The sequence below is a fragment of the Mobula hypostoma genome, chromosome 15, assembly GCF_963921235.1.
Source record: "Mobula hypostoma chromosome 15, sMobHyp1.1, whole genome shotgun sequence".
NCBI lineage: Eukaryota > Metazoa > Chordata > Chondrichthyes > Myliobatiformes > Myliobatidae > Mobula > Mobula hypostoma.
In genome coordinates this window covers 73,012,910-73,034,297 of record NC_086111.1, presented here as the reverse complement: position 1 = coordinate 73,034,297, position 21,388 = coordinate 73,012,910, and the positions used below count along the sequence as shown (strand labels likewise).

The 21,388-nt window shown below is 41.4% G+C and overlaps 1 protein-coding gene across 4 annotated transcripts in view; it reads right to left on the bottom strand.

The window, feature by feature from the left end:
- LOC134356968 (host cell factor 1-like) overlaps positions 1 to 21,388 on the bottom strand; it is a 131,449-nt gene that overhangs the window by 91,519 nt on the left and 18,542 nt on the right. For all 4 annotated transcript variants that reach the window (XM_063068251.1, XM_063068250.1, XM_063068253.1 and 1 more), the window contains 6 exons: positions 20,415 to 20,563; positions 14,356 to 14,516; positions 10,546 to 10,754; positions 6,017 to 6,101; positions 5,816 to 5,922; positions 3,120 to 3,299 (listed from right to left, as the gene is read on the bottom strand). In XM_063068251.1, the coding sequence (XP_062924321.1) occupies positions 3,120 to 3,299; positions 5,816 to 5,922; positions 6,017 to 6,101; positions 10,546 to 10,754; positions 14,356 to 14,516; positions 20,415 to 20,563 (891 nt within the window). The remainder of the gene's footprint in view (positions 1 to 3,119; positions 3,300 to 5,815; positions 5,923 to 6,016; positions 6,102 to 10,545; positions 10,755 to 14,355; positions 14,517 to 20,414; positions 20,564 to 21,388) is intronic.

The window sequence follows — 21,388 nt, the reverse complement described above, 5'->3', positions numbered from 1 at the left end:
TCTAACATAGAAGACGTATCCTGTGAAATCTCAGGGAAGTCTAGATTATCTAAAAAATCATTCATATATTTAGAAACTCGAGGAGACTCTGATTGATATAAGGAAGAATAAAAATCACAGAAGGTTTGATTAATCCCCACATGATCAAGTATCAGTCGGTCATTTTGGTTATAAATCTGATTAATTTGAGATTTAGCATAATTAGACTTCAGTTGATTAGCCAACAGTTTGCCAATTTTGTCACTGTGTACATAAAATTCACTTCTTGTTTTCTTTAATTGGTTTACAATCGAGGACGAAAGTAATAAACTGTGTTCCATTTGAAGTTCAGTTCTTTGTTTATATAACTCCTCAGAAGGAGCTATAACATATTTCTTATCAATTTCCTTAATCTTGTCCACAATTACCAACTCCTCCTGCTTCAGTTTCTTCCTCAAAGCAGCAGAATATGAGATAATCTGACCACGAATATAAGCTTTAAAAGTATCCCAAAGAATGTTCACAGAAATATCCTCTGTATAGTTGATTGTAAAAAAAAGATCAATCTGTTCATTCATAAAGTTAACAAAGTCCGAGTCCTGAAGCAACAGCGAATTAAAACGCCATTGTCTATTATTTTGTATATTGGCCAGAATTTTAATAGAAAGCTTAAGTGGAGCATGATCCGAAATGGTTATAGAGTCATAATCACATTTAATCACTGCAGAAATAAGACGAGAATCAATAAAGAAATAATCAATTCTTGAATAGGAATGGTGAACATGTGAAAAAAAAGAAAAATCTTTTTCCTGAGGATGCAAAAAACGCCAAATGTCCGTCGACCCAGAATCAGAAAGGAATGAATTAATCAAAGTTGCAGATTTATTAGGTAAGGTCCGTAGAGGAGCCGAACGGTCCAAAGCTGGAGACAAACAGGTATTAAGATCTCCGCCCCAGATCAATGAAAACTCATTCAAATTCGGGAACTGATTGAATAATGATTTATAAAATTCCGGACAGTCCATATTAGGAGCATAAACATTAACCAAAACTACCTTTTTATTAAATAGTAGACCACTAACCAATAGAAATCTACCATTCGGATCAGAAATATCATGTTGTATAAAAGTAACTGAGGAGTCTATAAAAATAGAGACGCCTCGAATCTTAGCGTTAGAGTTCGAATGAAACTGTTGACCCTTCCAGAATTTAAAAAAACGTAGTCTGTCCCCCCTCCGCACATGGGTCTCTTGTAAAAATAGAATTTGTGCTTTAAGACTCCGGAACACTTTAAAAACTTTTTTCCTTTTAATAGGATGATTAAGACCATTAGTATTCCAGGAGACAAAACTAATAATAGACTCCATAAACCCTAAAGTCAACCCGCAACAAGGAGGATTGACAATAGGCTCGACCCACGAACCGGAAAGGGAACAGAACATACAAGAGATACCGGGAAGAAGAACACAACCAATACTTCAATAATGTACATAGCCCAAGAAGAAGGAAACTAAAACGTGAAGCCCCTCCCACCACCCCACCCCATGACCCCAAGGCTAAATCTAACGCAGACCAGCCCGAAAGAAGCAAGCACTAAAACTACCCCCATGACTTCCGGCATATGCTCCCTAAAAAAAGTGTAAATATAAAAAAGATCAGCTAATTATAAAACAGTAAAAGAATAAAAAAAAAAGATAACTCAATTAAAACAAACACATAATATAACAGCGTAAAAGCCAGAAAATATTAAAAAAAACGCAACAAACCCCAGACCCATGAGTAAACAAAACAAAAAAAATGAGATTATTAACATAAACTAGTTATGAAAACCTACAAAACAAAATAGATTTAAAAACTACAAAATTTAAGGCCACAAAGGAAATACGTAAAATGACGGTGAGGAAATAACCACCCAGAATCCCCTGGGAAAAAGAAAGAAATGACGCAGTTAAAAAGGAAGTTTAGCAACCATATTAAATAATCAAAAATAAACTTTTCTGCCCATATAGAGCAAAAAAAAATTAAGACTGACAAATTCACAACCTCCGATCAACGGAGATAGTTAAAAATTACGATTAAGATGTTGAAGGTGAAAATTGATCCAGATAACTCTGGGCATCCGATGGAGATTCAAAAAAACGGAGGGCTCCATCCAACGTACGAATCCTTAGACGTGCAGGGTAAAGCAGCGCTGGTTTTAAATCCATCTTGTAGAGTTCCGACATCACAGATCTGTAACGAACCCGTTGATCCCGGATTGGTTTACTGAAATCCTCCACGAATCGGAACTTAAGATCCAGAAAATCAATGTAACCTTTAGATCGAACGAAACGAAACAGTTTCTCCTTGTCTTGAAAGTAATGAAAACGTAAAATGACATGTCGAGGTTTATCTGAGTTAGGCGAGTATGATGGAACTCTGTGAACACGATCCAATAACGGTGGTTGGTCAGGAAATACAGTAGGAAATGCATCTTTTAAACGTTGAGAAAAATACTTCATAGGGTTATCAGATTCAACAGCTTCACGCACCCCAATCATTCGAAGATTCTGCCGTCGCATTCTGGATTCTAAGTCAGAGTTTTTAAAGGTCAGAAAGTCCAGTTTCTTCTTCATTACATTAATTGTTTCTTCGATTTTCTCCATCTTGAGCTCACTTTGTTGCGTGGATTTTTGAAGATCAGATATAGCCGACTGATGTTCCGTAATAGATATTTGTATCTTCTCGATTGAATCGGCAATTTTCTGGAAACTAGTTGAAATTTCCTCAAGAATTAGCTCCGATATAGCTTTTAAAGTCACCGGTGGTTCAGCCGGAGGGAAATTGGTACCTTTCGGTCTACCCGGAGGTTTGCCGTCCTTCCCGTTTTTTCCATTCTTAGACATAGCAGACCTTAAAAACATCCGATTATCGAACAGCCCAATTTCTTTCAAAGTATTGTAAAAGTTGATGCCTTAATGGTTAATTAAAATATAGCTGATCATAAGAAGAAAAACTCAGAGGTAATGGAGTGAGTCAAGAACGCGACTTCACTCCATGAGCGCTACCGGAAGTCCCCGCCACTGCTACACTATCATGCTGCCCAAATTATGATACTATCGAATTGTAAAAATGCAAACTGATCCCTAACCAGCACCTACCTGTTTCAAGATACCACAAGTCTTTACAACAGACTTGATTGTTCCAAGCTTTCCGGTAGCCATCTCGACCACTCCACACATACAGACGTGTGTTTATCGAGACGGAGCAGTGACCAGCTCTGGCACGAGGGATGTTATCCTCAAATGATTCCGTTGAGATCTGAGTCCAAGTCATTGTTTCTAGTTTGAAAGAGTAGAGGAAAAATAGGTGAAAGGCACACTGGTACACAAACAGAACTCTGCTTTGAAGAACAGTCATTTATATTCACAAATCTAATTCTGACCAAATCCTTAAGTTGCTGTGCAAGTTGATAGGTTGGTTAAAAAAAAAGAGTTGGCCTTCATTTGTTCAGGGTTTGAGTTCAAGAGCCATGATGTAATGCTGCAGCTCTATAAAACTCTGATTAGACTACACTTGGAGTACTGTGTTCCATTCTGGTTGCCCTCATTTATAGGAAGGATGTGGAAGATTTAGAGAGGTGCAGAGATTTTCCAGGATATTGCCTGGATTATCATTGAAGATCTGTCCTGGGTCCAGCACATTAGTGTCATTACAAAGAAAGCCGAGAAGCACCTCTACTTTCTTGGAAGTTTGCAAAGAATGACATGTCATCTAAAACTCTGACAAACTTCAATAGATGTGTGGTGGAGAATATATTTACTAGCTACACCACAGCCTGACCAAAGACCTTGAATGGAAAAGTCTACAAAAAGTAGTGGATACAGCCCAGTCCATCATACATAAAGCTCTCCCCACCACTGAGCCCATTTATGTGGAGCGCTGTCGCAAGAAAACAGCACCCACCATCCAGGACACGCTCGTTTCTTGCTGCTGCCATCAAGAAGGTACAGGAGCTTCAGGGCTCACACCACCAGGTACAGGAATCAATCATTACCCCTCAACCATCAGGCTCTTGAACCAGAGGGGATAACTCCTCTCAGCTTCACTTGTCCCTTCACTGAACTGTTCCCACAAACTATAGACTCACTTCTGAAGATTCTTCACCTCATGTTCTTGATATTTAGTGATTATTTATTTATTAGCATTATTTCTTTTCTTCTTGTATTTGCATATTTTGTTTTTTTTTGCACATTGATTGTTTGTGCTGTTGGGGGCGGTCTTTCATTGATTTTATTGTCCTTCTTGCCTCTACCTTGAATGCCCGTAAGTAAATGAATCTCAGGGTTGTATATGGTGACATATACGTACTTTGATAGTAAATTTACTTCGAACTTTGGATTATGGGGGCATGTCTTAGTGAGCTAGGGCCTTTCTCTTTGAAGCGAAGAAGGATGACAGCTGAGTTAATAGAGGTGTAAAAGATGATAAAAGGCACAGATAATCACTGACTTTTTCCCAGGGTGGAATTGGCTAATATGAGGAGCCAAAATTGGAGGAAAGTATACTGGTATGTTAGTATAAAATAGAGTGAAACATGCTGCTAGGGATGGTGGTAGAGGTAGATACTGGGCGACTCCTTTGCTCATATCTTCGGAAACAGCTCTATTTCTATCTTTGATCTCTCTTTTTTCCCCTTTCAAGGTTCTTTTTAAGACCCTGACCTGGAGTTAGATGCTCAATTTGGTTCTTTGCAGAAATGGGACCTGGTTGCTTTTCGATATGCCAAGGATGCGGCCTGGAAGACTAGTGTGCCTTCAGGGTGCCAGATTTTCGTGGCCCTGGAGACTGGCGGATTCAAGGCCGCCGCCTGAAGTGTTGCGGGAGTACACGGAAGATGGAAAGCAGTGAGCTGGCTGCTGGCTGTGTGCCCAGAGACCTGAGTCCTTTGGGCACAGAGCTCAGGAAAAGCAACGCAACAGACTTTAAACACCATAAATCAGCTCCCTTCTCACTGTGAAACCAGGACACCTCTTTTCCCCTTATTAGGGAGAGAGCTAGCTTGTGCTATGTTGAATACTGGGTGAATGAGTAGTCTTTGGGGTACTTCAAGTCTGTGTCTTTATTCATGCTTTGCTGCACGCTTGAGTGCTCGGTGGGGGGGGTCGTTGCTTTGCTACTGCTTATGCATGGGAGGGGGGAGTTGGGGGTGCTTGTGGTTCTAACATTTAACTGTCATTCATTCTTCGGGGCACTCCTTTGATTTCGTGGATGTTTGTGAAGAAAAAGAATTTTAGGATGTACATTTCTCTGGCATTAAATGTACCTATTAGGGACATTTAAGAGACTCTGATAGGAACATGGATGAAAACAAAAATGCAATGGCAACATGGGAGGGAAGGGTCAGATTGACCTTGGAATAGGTAAAAGGTTGGCACAATGTTGTAGGCTGAAGGGCCTATACCGTGCTGTTGCAAAAGGAAGGGAATGGGGAGCCACGTATAATAAACGAGGGTAACAGCTTGAAGAATGCTCCTACTGCCCTTCAAATACCAGCTGAGCCCATTGCCAATTCAATCCTTCCGTGGAAAATTACAGATATTTTATGGTCTTGTACATGTGCAAGGCAGTAATCTAATTTCATTGTTCAAACAACAGACTGAATATCAATTCTAGGAATATCAGTCCTCCTCTCTTAACCTGCAAGGCAACAGTCACACGCAAGTTCACAATATTCCGATTTCAATGCATTGAACAAATGACTGATTTTGGCATTCATCCTCATCCACTGAGTGTTTACTATAAACAGAATAGCAGAGGAACAAGGAGATAAGAGCCAGGAAGCAATACACTGTACCAAGATCCAGACATGCCAGAGTATTTGTGCACTTCCATTCTTTCTCATGCGTGGGAGCTTTGACATCTTCCAGGACAAGGGGGACCCAGCCACCAAAAACATACATTCTGGAAAAAGGACAGGAAAATTAAATGCACCACTGGATGGAAACACAACGAGCACAAATATTGAAGACTTCTTTCAAGTATAGAAGTTTCTTACTTGCTTCCAATCATTGTGGCAGAGTGCAAACTTCTGGGCAAAGGCGGAACTCCGGCAACTTCTGGCTTGTTCCACGTTAAATTCTCTGCATCATGCAAACAGAATACAGTTAGAGATCTTGCTAGTGCAAAACTAAAGGGGTGAGGAAACTGAAAAAAAAGGGGGTGATAATGAGAGTATTTGTTTTGTCAAATACCACAGTAGTTGCAGTTTGGGTCATGTTGCCTGTCTTTGCAATAGAAATTTTCAAACAAGGAATACCTCTCCAACACACTCCACCAGCACTACTTCATTGGCTCCTGTCAGAGTAACCTCACGTACAGACACTCCTAGTGTCACTTTAATGACATACAATCAATCTATGGATAAGCTATTTTATGTATATATATTTACTGTGTTGGTTTAATTGTGTTCTTTATCTTATTGTGTTTGAGATGTGTCTATTTTAATCCAAGGAGCATCATAAACAAGGTGGATTAACTTAGACCGTTAATCAATATGTGGAACTATGAAGTTGCGGCCATTGCATAGACTTCCATGTCTCAGGGGCAGGAATGACTGCTGAGTTGTTTCAAAAACGACATGGACAGAGGCAAAAGGGCTGGGGGCATGGCTTTGCTAATCAGGGATAGTATCACAGCTGCAGAAAAGGAGGAAGTCATGGGGGGATTGTCTACTGATTCACTGTGGGCGGAAGTCAGAAACAGGAAAGGGGCAATAACTCTACTAGGTGTATTTTATGGACACCCGCCCCCCCCGCCAACAGTAACAGAGACATCGAGGATCAAATGAGGAGGTAGATTCTGGAACGGAGCAATAATAATAATAATTATAGGGTTGTTGTGATGGGTGACTTTAACTTTCCTAATATTGACTGGCATCTCCTTAGAGCAATGGATTTGGATAATGTGCAGTTTGTTACGTGTGTTCAGGAAGGTTTCCCGATGCAATATGTAGATAAGCTAACTGGAGGAGTGGCTGTATTTGATCTGGTATTGGGAAATGAAACTGGTCAGGTGTCAGATCTCTTGGTGGAAGAGCATTTTGGAAGTAATGATCATAACTCTATCTCCTTTACCACAGCACTGGAGAGGGAGAGGAGCAGATAATTTGGAAAAATATTTAATTGGAGTAGGGGGAAATATGATGTTATTAGGCAGAAACTTGGGAGCAGATGTTCTCAGGGAAATGCACGGCAGAAATGTGGCAAATCTTCAAGGAACATATGCATGGCGTTCTGCATTGGTAGGTAGGTTCCACTGAGGCAGGGAAAGGAAAAGAACCACAGTGTACAAAGGATGTAGAAAATCTAGTTAAGAAAAGAAAAGCTTATGAAAGTTCAAGAAACTAGGCTAGAGCTCTAGAAAATTACAAGGTTGCCAGGAAGGAGCTTAAAAATGAAATTAGGAGAGCTAGAAGGGGCCATGAGAAGGCCTTGGCGAGCAAGATTAAGGAAAATTCCAAGGAATTCTACAAATATTTAAAGATCAAGTGGATGAGTGCATGAGAAGAGGACCAATCAGATGCAACGGCGGAAACGTGCGCAAGGTGTTGGAGGAGGTATTAATGAATACTTTTCTTCAGTATTCACCAGGGAAAAGGGACTTTGCAATTGTGGGGGATCACTTACAGTGGACTGAAACGCTTCAGCATATAGACATTAAGAAAGAGGATATGCTGGAGCTTTTGAAAAGCATTAAGTTAGATAAGTTGCCGGTTCCAGATAAGATATATCCCAGGCTACTGTGGGAAATGAGGGAGGAGATTGCTCAGCCTTTGGTGATGACCTCTGCATCATCAATAGGGACGGGAGAAGTACCAGAGGATTGGAGGGTTGCAAATGTTGTTCCCTTGTTCAAGAAAGGGAGTAGAGATAACCCAGGAAATTATAGACCAGTGAGTCTTAATTCGGTGGTAGGCAAGTTGTTGGAGAAGATCCTAAGAGGCAGGTTTTGTGAGCATTTGGAGAGACATAATCCGATTAGGGATAGTCAGCATGGCTTTGTCAAGGGCAGGTTATGCCTTACGAGCCTGACTGAATTCTTTGAGGATGTAACAAAACACATTGATGAAGGTAGAGCACTGGATGTAGTGTATATGGATTTCAGTAAGGCATTTGATAAGGTTCCCCATGCAAGGCTCATTCAGAAAGTAAGGAGGCATGCGATCCAAGGAGAGCTTGCCTTGTGGATCCAGAATTGGCTTGCCCACAGAAAGCAAAGGGTGGTTGTCGATTGTTCGTTTTCTTCATGAAAGACGTTTAGCAGTGTGGAGGATCAGAGGGATCTTGGGTCCATGTTCATAGGACATTCAAAGCTGCTGTGCAGGTTGACAGTGTTGAAAGAAGGCATATGGTATGTTGGCCTTCATCAACCATGGGACTGAGTTCAATAGTCGTGAGGTTATAGTTACAACTATATAAGATGTTAGTTAGACCCCACTTAGAGTACTGTGTTCAGTTCTGGTCACCTCACTACAGGAAGGATGTGGACACTACAGAAAGTACAGAGGAGATTTACAAGGATGTTGCCTGGATTGGAGAGCATGCCTTATGAGAGTAGGTTAAGTGAACTTGGCCTTTTCTCCTTAGAACAATGGAGGATGAGAGGTGACCTGATAGAGGTGTATGATAATGAGAGGCATTGATTGTGTGGAAAGCCAAAGGCTTTTTCCCAGAGCTGAAATGGCTAACACGAGGAGGTAAAGTTTTAAGGCCCTTGGAAGTAGTTACAAGGGGGATGTCAGAGGTAAATTTTTCACGCAGTTAGTGGTGGGTGCGTGGAATGCACTGCCAGTGACAGTGATAAGAGGCTGATTCAATATGGTCTTTTAAGAGACTCTTAGATAGGTACATGGAGCTTAGAAAAATAGAGGGCTATACGGTAGGGAAATTCTAGGCAGTTTCTAGAGTAGGTTACATGGTTGACACAACATTGTGAGCCGTAGGGCCTGTAATGTGCTGTAGATTTCTATGTTCTATGTTGTATGTTATGTGCCATGTCATAAGATGTGGGTGATCATGGTCTTTCCATGACGACAACTGTTCTTTGCAAATTTTTCAACAGAAGTGGTTTGCCATTGCCTTTTTACGATCAGTTTCAAGCTCTGAAGATTTCTCCAGTTCCTAAATTTCCCACCTACATTCATCACACAGACTTGAGTGCAACTCAGTCAAGAAACAAAGTCAGATGAACCCCAAATGGAGTAGATATTATCAGGATATTTTTTTTAAAAAGGAGAAAACAAAGTGGGGAGAAAAATTAAGAAGGGAGAAAGCATGCTCATGGGTTTTGATCTTTGGTCATTTTCCCAGTGCTCCTCAAAGTTTTATGTTGCTGGTCACCCTTCACACAACCCCGCAACTCATCAGTTCCCATAGGACAATGGGAAGCAGTAGAAAGAGGGAACAAATTCAGAAGGACTCAAAAGGAAGCAGAATTCAGAATCTCTTAAAATCACCAGACATCTATGGCAATGAATTCCACAGATTCTCTGGCTGAAGAAATTCCTCCTCATATCTGCCAAGACCCAAAACACACTGTTTATTTCCCTCCATAGATGCTGCCTGACTTGATGTGTTCCTCCAGCATTTTGTGTGTGCTGTTCCTATATACTCCCTTTCCTGGAGGCTTGCTCTGGAAGTAAAGACTTCTATATTTCCCAGTTACAGTTTCATTCGGTCACAATAAGCTCACAAGATAAATGCCCCTCCCTATGAGAGGTTCTGGTGGCTCTCGATGTTCAGACACGAAGGGGCACCAAAACCTGGGCTCAGCCAGGGGGGAACACCACACCAAAAAAAGTGACCGGAGTCCGAGGTAAACCCTGAGCCAAACAACGAGTAATACATACATAAAATGCTGGAGGAACTTAGAGGGCAGGCTGCATCTGTGGAGGGGAATAAACAATTGACATTTCATCAGGACTGGGGCAAAAGCTAGAACAAGAAGGTGCTTTCTGACTCTTCAATCACATGCTCGTTCACATTTGCTCCTATCACCTGCCAGTTTGTACCCTTTCCCTTCCCCCATCTTCTAAATTCTGGCCTTTGGCCCCTTCCTTTCCAGTTTCTGTTCCTTAACAACCAACACAACCCAATGGTATGCTGGGGACAGCCCACAAGTGTTGCCACACTTTTCTGGTGCCAACACAGCATGTCCACAACATTCAGCAGAAGAATACAGAACACAACAAACAACGAAATAACAATAATAAAACAAGCCCCTTTCTCCCACCCACCCACACAGACAGACAGTCCTCCAATCCCAGTAAAGGCCTCCTGGCCTCCAGTAGCCTCAGACAACAGGTCTTCAACTTCCCAGTGGACTCTCAGTTAGATACACATTACTTTTCCTCAGTGGCTTGAGGGGAATAACAGCTTTCAGATTTCTTTCTTAAGAGAGCTAACACCAAGTAAAATAGTTTGGAAAGTAACCAGACTTCCTCAACTGGGCACTGAAGATACAAGTGTGAATGTTGTTTAAAAGTATTTGCTACTGTCAGAGAAATGAAAAAAAGAAGACACCCACCAACGTCCAGAATCCACAGGTCTCCAAGTCGACAGCCACTCATTCCACCATAGATGACGAGTTTTGGTTTATTGCCATCTTTACAGCGATACACAACAGCGGTGTGAGACTCTCTGGGTGGAGGTGGAGTTCCGTACGTGACTGGTATGTCCCAACCCACAACTCCAGAGCCAGGCTTAAGCTCCAATATATACAAGTCGTTTAAATACCTTACAAAAAAAAACAAACAGCAAAATCACAAAAACTGCAATACTTTAATTCTTGGCCTCACAATCTGACTTGTTGTAATCTTGCGTTTTATTGTTTACCTGTACTGCACTTTTTCAGTAACCTTTGCACTTTGCATTATTTTTGTTTTACCTTAATGCACAGTGTAATAATTTAATTTCTATGAACACAATGCAAGACGAGCTCTTCACTGTATCACGTTACATGTGACAATAATAAACCAATAGCATACATGTAACACATATAGTTTGGCATTTATGACATTAGATCAGCAAACTAAGAGTCACAGGCTGAAATTCTAGAAAGCTAATAAATTCAATAAATTTGATATTATTGCCCTGCCAAGGGTGGTGTTAGAGGAACTCTTGGATATTCCTCCATTTTTCCATCATCCATGATCCTATATAGGAGGAAAGGGTTAGATCGATCTTGGAGTAGGTTATAAGGTCGGCACAACATTGTGGGGCGAAAGGCCAGTTCTGTGCTGTAGTGCCTTATGTTCTATATTCTCAGACTGACACCTGAAGTTCAAATTAAGTTTATCATTCTGACACAAAATCATGTTAATTTTTGATTTTCCTGGACCTGGGCATCATTTCTTACCCGTCCTCAATTGCCTTTACAGTATCAAGCTTTTTGGGAGTTGTTGGAGCTACACTTACTTAGAGCATTCCATCAGACTCCTGAATGATGGAGGAAAGGCTTGGATAATAGATGGCAAATCACTTGTCACATAATATTCCACCTCTGACCTGCTCTCTTGGGAAGATCTCATTGAAACCCATCCAGTATAGAATGCACATGGAGAGGATGTTTCCTATAGTGAGACCAGTGCGTACAGCCTCAGAATAGAAGGAGGCTCATTTAGAATAGAGATAAGAAGGAATTTCTTTAGCCAGAGGATGGTGAATCTATGGAATTCATTATCACGGACATCTGTGGAGGCCAAGTCAGTGGGTATATTTAAAAACGCAAACACGAGGAAACCTGCAGATGCTGGAATTTCAAGCAAGACACATAAAAGTTGCTGGTGAACGCAGCAGGCCAGGCAGCATCTCTAGGAAGAGGTACAGTCAACGTTTCGGGCCAAGACCCTTCGTCAGGACTAACTGAAAGAAGAGCGAGTAAGAGAGCTAGTAGTAGACCCATTGTCTCAGCTTGCTCCTGCCCCACCGAGCTCATTTCTGCATACCTCGACACTGTTTTATCCCCCCTTGTTCAATCCCTTCCTACCTATGTTCGTGACACTTCTCATGCTCTGAAACCTTTCGATGATTTTAAGTTCCCTGGCCTCCACTGCTTTATTTTCACCATGGATATCCAGTCCCTATATACTTCCATCCCCCATCAGGAAGGTCTCGAAGCTCTCCACTTCTTTTTCGATTCCAGACCAAATCAGTTCCCCTCTACCATCACTCTGCTCCATCTAGCAGAATTAGTCCTTACTCTTAATAATTTCTCCTTTGGCTCCTCCCACTTCCTCCAAACTAAAGGTGTAGCTATGGGCACCCATATGGGTCCTAGCTACGCCTGCCTTTTTGTTGGCTTTGTGGAACAATCTATGTTCCAAACCTATTCTGGTTATCTGTCCCCCACCTTTCCTTCGCTACATCGACAACTGCATTGGCGCTGCTTCCTGCACCCATGCAGAGCTCGTTGACTTTATTCACTTTGCCTCCAACTTTCACCCTGCCCTCAAGTTTACCTGGTCCATTTCCGACACCTCCCTCCCCTTTCCAGATCTTTCTGTCTCTATCTCTGGAGACAGCTTATCTACCGATGTCTACTTTTAGCCTACTGACTCTTACAGCTGTCTGGACTATTCCTCTTCTCACCCTGTCTCTTGCAAAAATGCTATCCCCTTCTCGCAATTCCTCTGTCTCCACCGCATCTGCTCTCAGGATGAGGCTTTTCATTCCAGGACGAAGGACATGTCTTCCTTTTTTAAAGAAAGGGGCTTCCCTTCCTCCACCATCAACTCTGCTCTCAAACGCATCTCCCCCATTTCACGCACATCTGCTCTCACTCCATCCTCCCGCCACCCCACTAGGAATAGGGTTCCCCTTGTCCTCACCTACCAGCCCACCAGCCTCCAGGTCCAACATATAATTCTCCATAACTTCTGCCACCTCCAACGGGATCCCACCACTAAGCACATCTTTCCCTCCACCCCCTCTCTGCTTTCTGCAGGGATCGCTCCCTACGCGACTCCCTTGTCCATTTGTCCCTCCCCACTGATCTCCCTCCTGGCACTTATCCTTGTAAGCGGAACAAAAGCTACACATGCCCTTACACTTCCTCCCTCACTACCATTCAGGGCTCCAGACAGTCCTTCCAGGTGAGGCGACACTTCACCTGTGAGTCGGCTGGGGTGATATACTGCGTCTGGTGTTCCTGATGTGGCCTTCTATATATGACCTGATGAAGACTGGGAGATCGTTTCGCTGAACACCTACGCTCTGTCCGCCAGAGAAAGCAGGATCTTCCAGTGGCCACACATTTTAATTCCACGTCCCATTCCCATTCTGATAAGTCTATCCACGGCCTCCTCTACTGCAAAAATAAAGCCACACTCAGGTTGGAGGAACAACACTTTATATTCTGTCTGGGTAGCCTCCAACCTGATGGCATGAACATTGACTTCTCAAACTTCCGCCAATGCCTCACTTCCCCCTTGTACCCCATCCATTATTTATTTATTTATATACACACACATTCTTTTTCTCTCTCTCCTTTTCCTCCCTTTGTCCCTCTCACTATACCCCTTGCCCATCCTCTGGGTCCCCCCTCCCCCTTTTCCTTCTCCCTGGGCCTCCTGTCCCATGATCCTCTCATATCCCTTTTGCCAATCACCTGTCCAGCTCTTGGCTCCATCCCTCCCCCTCCTGTCTTCTCCTATCATTTTGGATCTCCCCCTCCCCCTCCCACTTTTAAATCTCTTACTAGCTCTTCTTTCAGTTAGTCCTGACGAAGGGTCTCGGCCCAAAACATCGACTGTACCTCTTCCTAGAGATGCTGCCTGGCCTGCTGCGTTCACCAGCAACTTTTAGGTGTGTTGCTGGGTATATTTAAAGCAGATGTTGATAGGTTCTTGATTAGTAAGGGTGTCAAAGGATATGGGAAGTAGACAGGATAAATGGCATTGAGGGGGACAATATCAGCCATGATCAAATGGCCTAATTCTGCTCCTAGGTCTTATAATCTCGAAGGTATCATACTTATGATAACCTTGAGGATAGCAACAGTGAGGTTAGGGATATTAATGTCACTGAATAACGCGAATAGGTGATTGCCCCTCACTCTATGGCAGAAATGTTATTCACCATGTCTGAACGTGAAGCACAAGGGTAGACTGATTTCGCCATCAACTCCAGGATGCATGTGTGCCTCTTAACCTTAGTCTGACTCGAAATCACCCAAATATTTCTAGCATTGGGCATTTACTTTCATTTGGTTTCCCAACCTGTTCTACTACACAGTTCTTTGGAAGTTAGCCATCACTATATAAAGCTATGCATAAATTCTGGAAGGACCCAATACTTGAAGAGGTTACTAAAAAAACTCAGCAGCAAGCAATCTTACCGTGGAATATTGTTTTTTGGATCTTCACTATCATTGGCTAATCCCCCAAATAAATAACATTTATTGTCAATGACTGAAAAGCAGTGGCCAAGGCGGGCACATGGTGGGGGGCCATTCTTGGGGGCTCTGGCTTTCAATTTTTTCCATTCCCATCTGCTTGCCTGGAAAACAAGTACCAGAATCAGGTTTAATGTCACTGACATAACAAACTTCAAAGTAAATTTATTATCAAAGTACATATAAGAGCCTGAGATTCATTGTCTTGTGGGCATACTCAATAAGACCACATATTACAATAATCATAACAACATCAATGACAGTTCAACCAGTGTGCAAAAGACAACAAACTGCACAAATACAAAAAGAAATAATAATAAATAAATAAGCAATACATATTGAGAAAATGAGATGAAGAGTCCTTGAAAGTGAATCTACAGGTTGGGAATATTTCAATGATGGGGCAAGTGAAGTTGAGTGAAGTATTACCCCTCTGGCTCAAGAGCCTGATGGTTGAAGGGTAATAACTGTTCCTGAACCTGGTGGTGTGAGTTTGGAGGCTCCTGTAACTTCATCCTGATTGCATCAGCGAGAATAGAGCATGGCCTGGATGGTGGGGATCCTGACGTTGTTGTTTTGTGGCAGTGGTATATTAAAATACATAGTTTTTCACAACTGATAAATTACTAATACACACACACACACACACACACACACACACACACGCATACATACAGTGGCATGCAAAGGTTGGGCACCCTGGTCAAAATTTCAGTTACTGTGAATAGCTAAGCGAGTAAAAGATGACCTGATTTCCAAAAGGAATAAAGTTAAAGATGACACGTTTCTTTAGTATTTTAAGCAAGATTACTTTTTTTAATTTCCATCTTTTACAGTTTCAAAGTAACAAAAAAGGAAAAGAGCCCAAATCAAAAGTTTGGGCACCCTGCATGGTCAGTACTTAGTAACACCCCCTTTGGCAAGTATCACAGCTTGTAAACGCTTTCTGTAGCCAGCTAAGAGTCCTTCAATTCTTGTTTGGGGGATTTTCATCCAATCTTCCTTGTAAAAGGCTTCTAGTTCTGTGAGATTCTTGGGTCGTCTTGCATGCATTGCTCTTTTGAGGTCTATCCACAGATTCTCAATGATGTGTAGGTCAGGGGACAGTGAGGGCCACGGCAAAACTTCCAGCTTGTGCCTCTTGAGGTAGTCCATTGTGGATTTTGAGGTATGTTTAGGTTCACTATCCTGTTGTAGAAGCTGCAACACAAGCCCAAAGCATGATTGATCCACCCCGTGCTTAACAGTTGGAGAAGGGTTCTTTTCATGAAATTCTGCACCCCTTTTTCTCCAAACATATCTTTGCTCATTGCAGCCAGAAAGTTCTATTTTAACTTCATCAGTCCACAAGCCTTGTTTCCAAAATGCATCAGGCTTGTTTAGATGTTCCTTTGAACGTTTTGAAAAGAACTTTTTGGCCACAATGAGCGAAGGTATGTTTGGAGAAGAAAGGGTGCAGAATGTCATGAAAAGAACCCCTCTCAACTGTTAAGCACAGGGGTGGATCGATCATGCTTTGGGCTTGTGTTGCAGCCAGTGGCACAGGGAACATTTACTGGTAGAGGGAAGAATGAATTCAATTAAATGCCAGCAAATTCTGGAAGCAAACATCACACCATCTGTAAAAAAGCTGAAGATGAAAAGAGGATGGCTTCTACAACAGGATAATGATCCTAAAGACACCTCAAAATCCACAATGGACTACCTCAAGAGGCGCAAGCTGGAGGTTTTGCCATGGCCCTCACTGACCCCTGTCCTAAACATCATCGAGAATCTGTGGATAGACCTCAAAAGAGCAGTGCATGCAAGACGGCCCAAGAATCTCACAGAACTAGAAGCCTTTTGCAAGGAAGAATGGGTGAAAATCCCCCAAACAAGAACTGAAAGACTCTTAGCTGGCTACAGAAAGCGTTTATGAGCTGTGGTACTTGCCAAAGGGGGCGTTACTAAGTACTGACCATGCAGGGTGCCTAAACTTTTGCTTCGGGCCCTTTTCCTTTTTGTTATTTTGAAACTGTAAAAGATGGAAATAAAAAAAGGTTTCTTGCTTAAAATATTGAAGAAATGTGTCCTCTTTAACTTTATGCCTTTTGGAAATCAGTTCACCTTTTACTCGCTTAGCTATTCACAGTAACAAAAATTTTGACCAGAGTTGCCCAAACTTTTGCATACCACTGTGTGTGTATGTGTGTGTGTGTGTGTGTGTGTGTGTATATACACACACACATAAAATTAAATTGTTCAAAAAGAGAGAAAAAATAATTTTAAAAAACAGTAAGGTAATGTTTATGGGTTCATTAACCACTCAGAAATCTGATGGCAGGGGGAAGAAACTGTCCCTGAAACACTGAGTGTGCGTCTTCAGGCTCCTGTACCTTTCCTTGATGGTAGCAATGAGAAGAGGGCATGTCCTGGGTGCTGGAGGTCCTCAGTGATGGATGTCACCTTTTTAGCCATCACCTTTTGATAGTGTCCTTGATGCAGGGGAGCAGAGCAGCATAAATTATTTGCGATTTCTTGCTTGGGTATTATCAACCATCCAGGGTTAATTACAGAAAAATGTGTAGGAGTTTTAAAAGTACTTCTGCAGGTCACAATCTCTTTCACTGACAATTGTTGCTTCTCCAAGAATAATTCTGAGGTTACCAGCCTTATATATTGCAGAATATAAAATAATTAAAACATTCTAAACTTCTTAGTTATTCCTTTAAGGGAACAATCTAATCCTTATTTAAAACAAAAAAGTATTTTAAGTCCCGATGAAGGGTCTTGGCATGAAACGTCAATTCTCTATTCCTTTGCTTCGATGCTGCCAGACCCGCTGAGTTTTTTCCAGCATTTTGTGTTAATCTAACTAGGCAATTTCTGTATAAAAATGGTATTTTTTTGTTCAAACTTTAGAATAGCCTGGTGACAAAGGCTACTCTGTTCTCCTTGTGCACACGTAAATGAAGTGTGATAGAGAAACAAGTGCAAGTTTTCAGGGTGCAGTTAATCAGCGACAACAGCTTTTGAATAATACAAGGAAGCCAGAATTAAATCCCCGATGAGCTGGCTTGGGAGTTATGGGTAACCAATGATATAACTGAAATGAATGAGCCACTTGAAAAATCACTGCATAAAGACATCATTATTTTTAAATGTTATTGCTTGCAGAAGGAGAGATTTATCCATCTTATCCCAGTGAGAATTTGGTTGCACCAGAACAGTGTCAGTACTCAGCTGATTTTGGAAAATACTTTGCTAAAATTTCGACACACTGCTTCAAGCTCAAGCTGCTTTTTGTTACTGGAACTACCTTCTGAAGAAAACATGCTCACAGTTAAAATAAACAGGAGAATAGCATCTGAGCTGATAAACATTTCAATGATATTAACTCACCATCAATAATGGTGTCAACACTATTGCAAAAAATCCAGAGTGCATGACATCCACACATTTAAGCGTCAGGTTTAAAAGGTGAACAGCTTCAGGAGTTAAGCGAGGAGGAGAGAAAGATAAAAAAGATTGGCCAATTTTTAAAGTTTTCATTTTACTTCCAATTCCTTAATTTTAAAGCTGGTGTTTGGGAATGAGCTGTTAATTTAAGAACTAACAAACACCAGTCAGAAGAAACACCAATTTTAATTGTCTGTAACTGAACCATTTTGGACGCGTTTCCAAGTAATGTTGCTGGAGAGAGAATTGCATATTTGGACAATTCCCACCACTACTACCATTATAACCCCCACAAATGCTCACTATCACAGAATTTACCCAACGACACACCATCAAAGTTAGTGATGTTTAAAACACTTGTCACGTCACATGCTGGTGATACTAAACCTGACTCTGTTACATTGAAAATTGTTGAGACATCTTTACTCACTGTAAAGTTGGCTTATGAATGACAAGAGTGCTCTTTGCAAGGGGCTCTTTAATGAAAATACCTGATAATGAGAGTGGAGGTCAGAGGCCTGATGTCTGTGAGTTTCAGAAGCTGGTGGGAAGGACTGGTGTTGGAGGCCTATCTGTATGTGTGTGAGAGAACGGGTGGGAACAGGGCTTGGTTTACTGTTCATGTCTTGTTTTATTCTATTGTTGCTGTTGCTTTTGCTGTTTCCGTTGTTCTGTGTTGTGTGTTGTGTTGTAGTTCCGCTGAACATTCAGCACCAGAATGGTGACATTTGCAGGCTGATGTTTGACATTTACATCATTGGGTATTTTGGTTGTTCATGTCACTGACACATTTCACTGTATGCTTCGATAGACATGTGATAATAAATCAATCTGAATCCGAATCCCTAATTGCATAATTGCCACAAATTCATGAATAGCATCCTCCTCCTCTTCCTCCTGCCTTCCTAATTGGAATTAACACAGTATTTTTTAAAAGTTTACTAGTGCAGCACAAAGCAAGTGCTCTGAAACTGACAGGTGATTTTATCAGAAATAATTATAGTGACAAACTGCAGCATACAGATGACCTTTAATTAACCTGCAGCAACATCTTTACTTTCTTTCACACAATCATGAACACCTTTTGTTTCATTGCCCTATTGCTGTTACTCTGTTGGCTTTCTGAATTGAATTGACTTTATTACTTACATCCTTCACATACATGTGGAGTAAAAACTTTATGTTATGTGTCCGTCTAAATGTGCAATTTATAGTAATTTTTGCAATAAATAGTATGTACAACAAGACAGTCAAAATAGCATAGAAATACAATTGTATCAGTATGAATTAATCAGTTTGATGGCCTGGTGGAAGAAGCTGTCCTGGAGCCTGTTAGTCCTGGCTTTTATGCTGCGGTACTGTTTCCCAGATGGTAGCAGCTGGAACAGTTTGTGGTTGGGGTGACTCAGGTCCTCAATTTGGGCCCTTTTTATGCACTGTCTCTGTAAGTGTCCTGAATAGTGGTAAGTTCACACTTACTGATGCACTGGGCTGTCCGCACCACTCCCTGCAGGGTTCTGCGATTGAGGGAAGTGCAGTACCCATACCAGGCAGTGATGCAGCCAGTCAGGATGCTCTCAGCTGTGCCCCTGTAAATCCTTAGGATTTGGGGACCCATACCAAACTTCTTCAACTGTCTGAGGTGAGGTTTTTCACCACACAGCTGGTATGTACAGACCACGTGAGACCCTTGGTGATGTGTGTGCCAAGGAACTTAAAGCCATTCACCCTCTCAACCCCAGATCCATTAATGTCAATAGGGGTTAGCCTGTCTCCATTCCTCCTGTAGTCCACAACCAGCTCCTTTGTTTTTGCAACATTTCACCACTAACTGGGCACCCCATGGACCGAATAATCCTTTTGGTGCATGTTTTAAAAGCACAGTGAAGTTGAAATATAAATTCTCCATGGATGGCATTTAGTGTCATCACAGTTAATTAGTCAAAGAAAACATTTTTCTGGCAAGTGATAGCAGGTATTTCTTCATGAGGAGATCCATAACTCAACTTCTATTTGCTGCTACAAAAAAAGTAGTTGCAATGTGTTGACACTCGACTGGAGGTTTCTTTGATATCAAATCCTCAATGTCCCAAAGCTCTTTATAAGCAATGCAAGTACTTTCTGTTCTGGAAAATTTGTCTTTTGGCCACCGGTAAATGTTGATCTTCTTTTCAATATTGCTATGGGACGTTTACCTGAACTGACAGGTAGGGTACAGCCAACAGTTTTAACAAAACAGTAAAACTAAAATTTATAATCCTAAATTATAATCATAGATGAGAGTCACATCTGCATGTCCAGTAATTACTAAATACACTTTGAATAGCTCCATCTACCTCAAAAGTGCATTAACATCCTGACAAAACAAAGCAGACTTAAACTACAAGGAAGTTCAAAGTAAATTTATTATCAAAGTACGTACATCACCATATACTACATTAATTCACTTACTAATTCACTGTTCTACTGTGAGTGCCCACAAGACAAAGAAATACAACAGAATTAATGACAAACTACAGACAAAGACTGACAAATTGACAAAGTTTAGATTCTTTCCAACTTACCTGTAGTTCATACAACTCATTACTGTACTTCCCGTACTCCACCATGCCACCGAACACCAACAGACGAGTCCCATCACACACAAAGCCATATGCTGCACATCCTGCAGGAATGTCTCCCCTCACTGCTGGGATGAACCACTGGTTGGTTGCTGAGGGAAGAGAGAATTTAAATATTAGAGTCATAGAAGACTACAGCTTAGAAACAGGTCAATCTGACTAGTCTGATTATATTATATGATTATATGTGGAGGCATTAATGATCTTTCAAGAATCATTGGACTATGGCATTGAGCTAAAGGGCTGGAAAATTGCAAATGTCACTTCACTATTTAAGAAATAAGGAAGGCAGCAGAAAGGAAATTATAGACCAGCTACCTTGACCTCAGTGGCTGGTAAGATATTGGAGTCAATAGTTAAGAATAAGGTTATGGAGTACTTGGTGACACAGGACAAAATAGGACAAAGTCAGCATAGTTTCCTTAAGGGAAAATCTTGTCTGACAATTCTGTTGGAATTCTTTGAGATTACAAGTAGGATAGATAAAGCGATTGCAGTGAAATGTTGTATATTTGGACTTTCAGAAAACCTTGACAAGGTGCCACACATGAGGCTGCTTACCAAGTTAAATACCTGTAGTATTACAAGAAAAATACTAGCATGGTTAGAGAGCATTGGCTGATTGGTAGGAGGCAGGTATGGGAATAAAAGGATCATTTTCCGGTTGGCTGCCAGTGACTAGTGGTGTTCCGCAGGGGTCGGTGTTGGACCACCTCTTTTTATGCTGTGTATCAATGATTTAGATGATAAAATAGATGGCTTTTTTGCCAAGTTTGCAGATGATACAAAGATTGGTGGAGGGTCAGGTGGTGTTGAGGAAACAGGAAGGCTACAGAAGGAATTAGATTAGGAGAATGGGTAAAAAAGTGGCAAATGAAATACAGTGTTGGAAAATGCACAGTCATGCACTTTGGTGG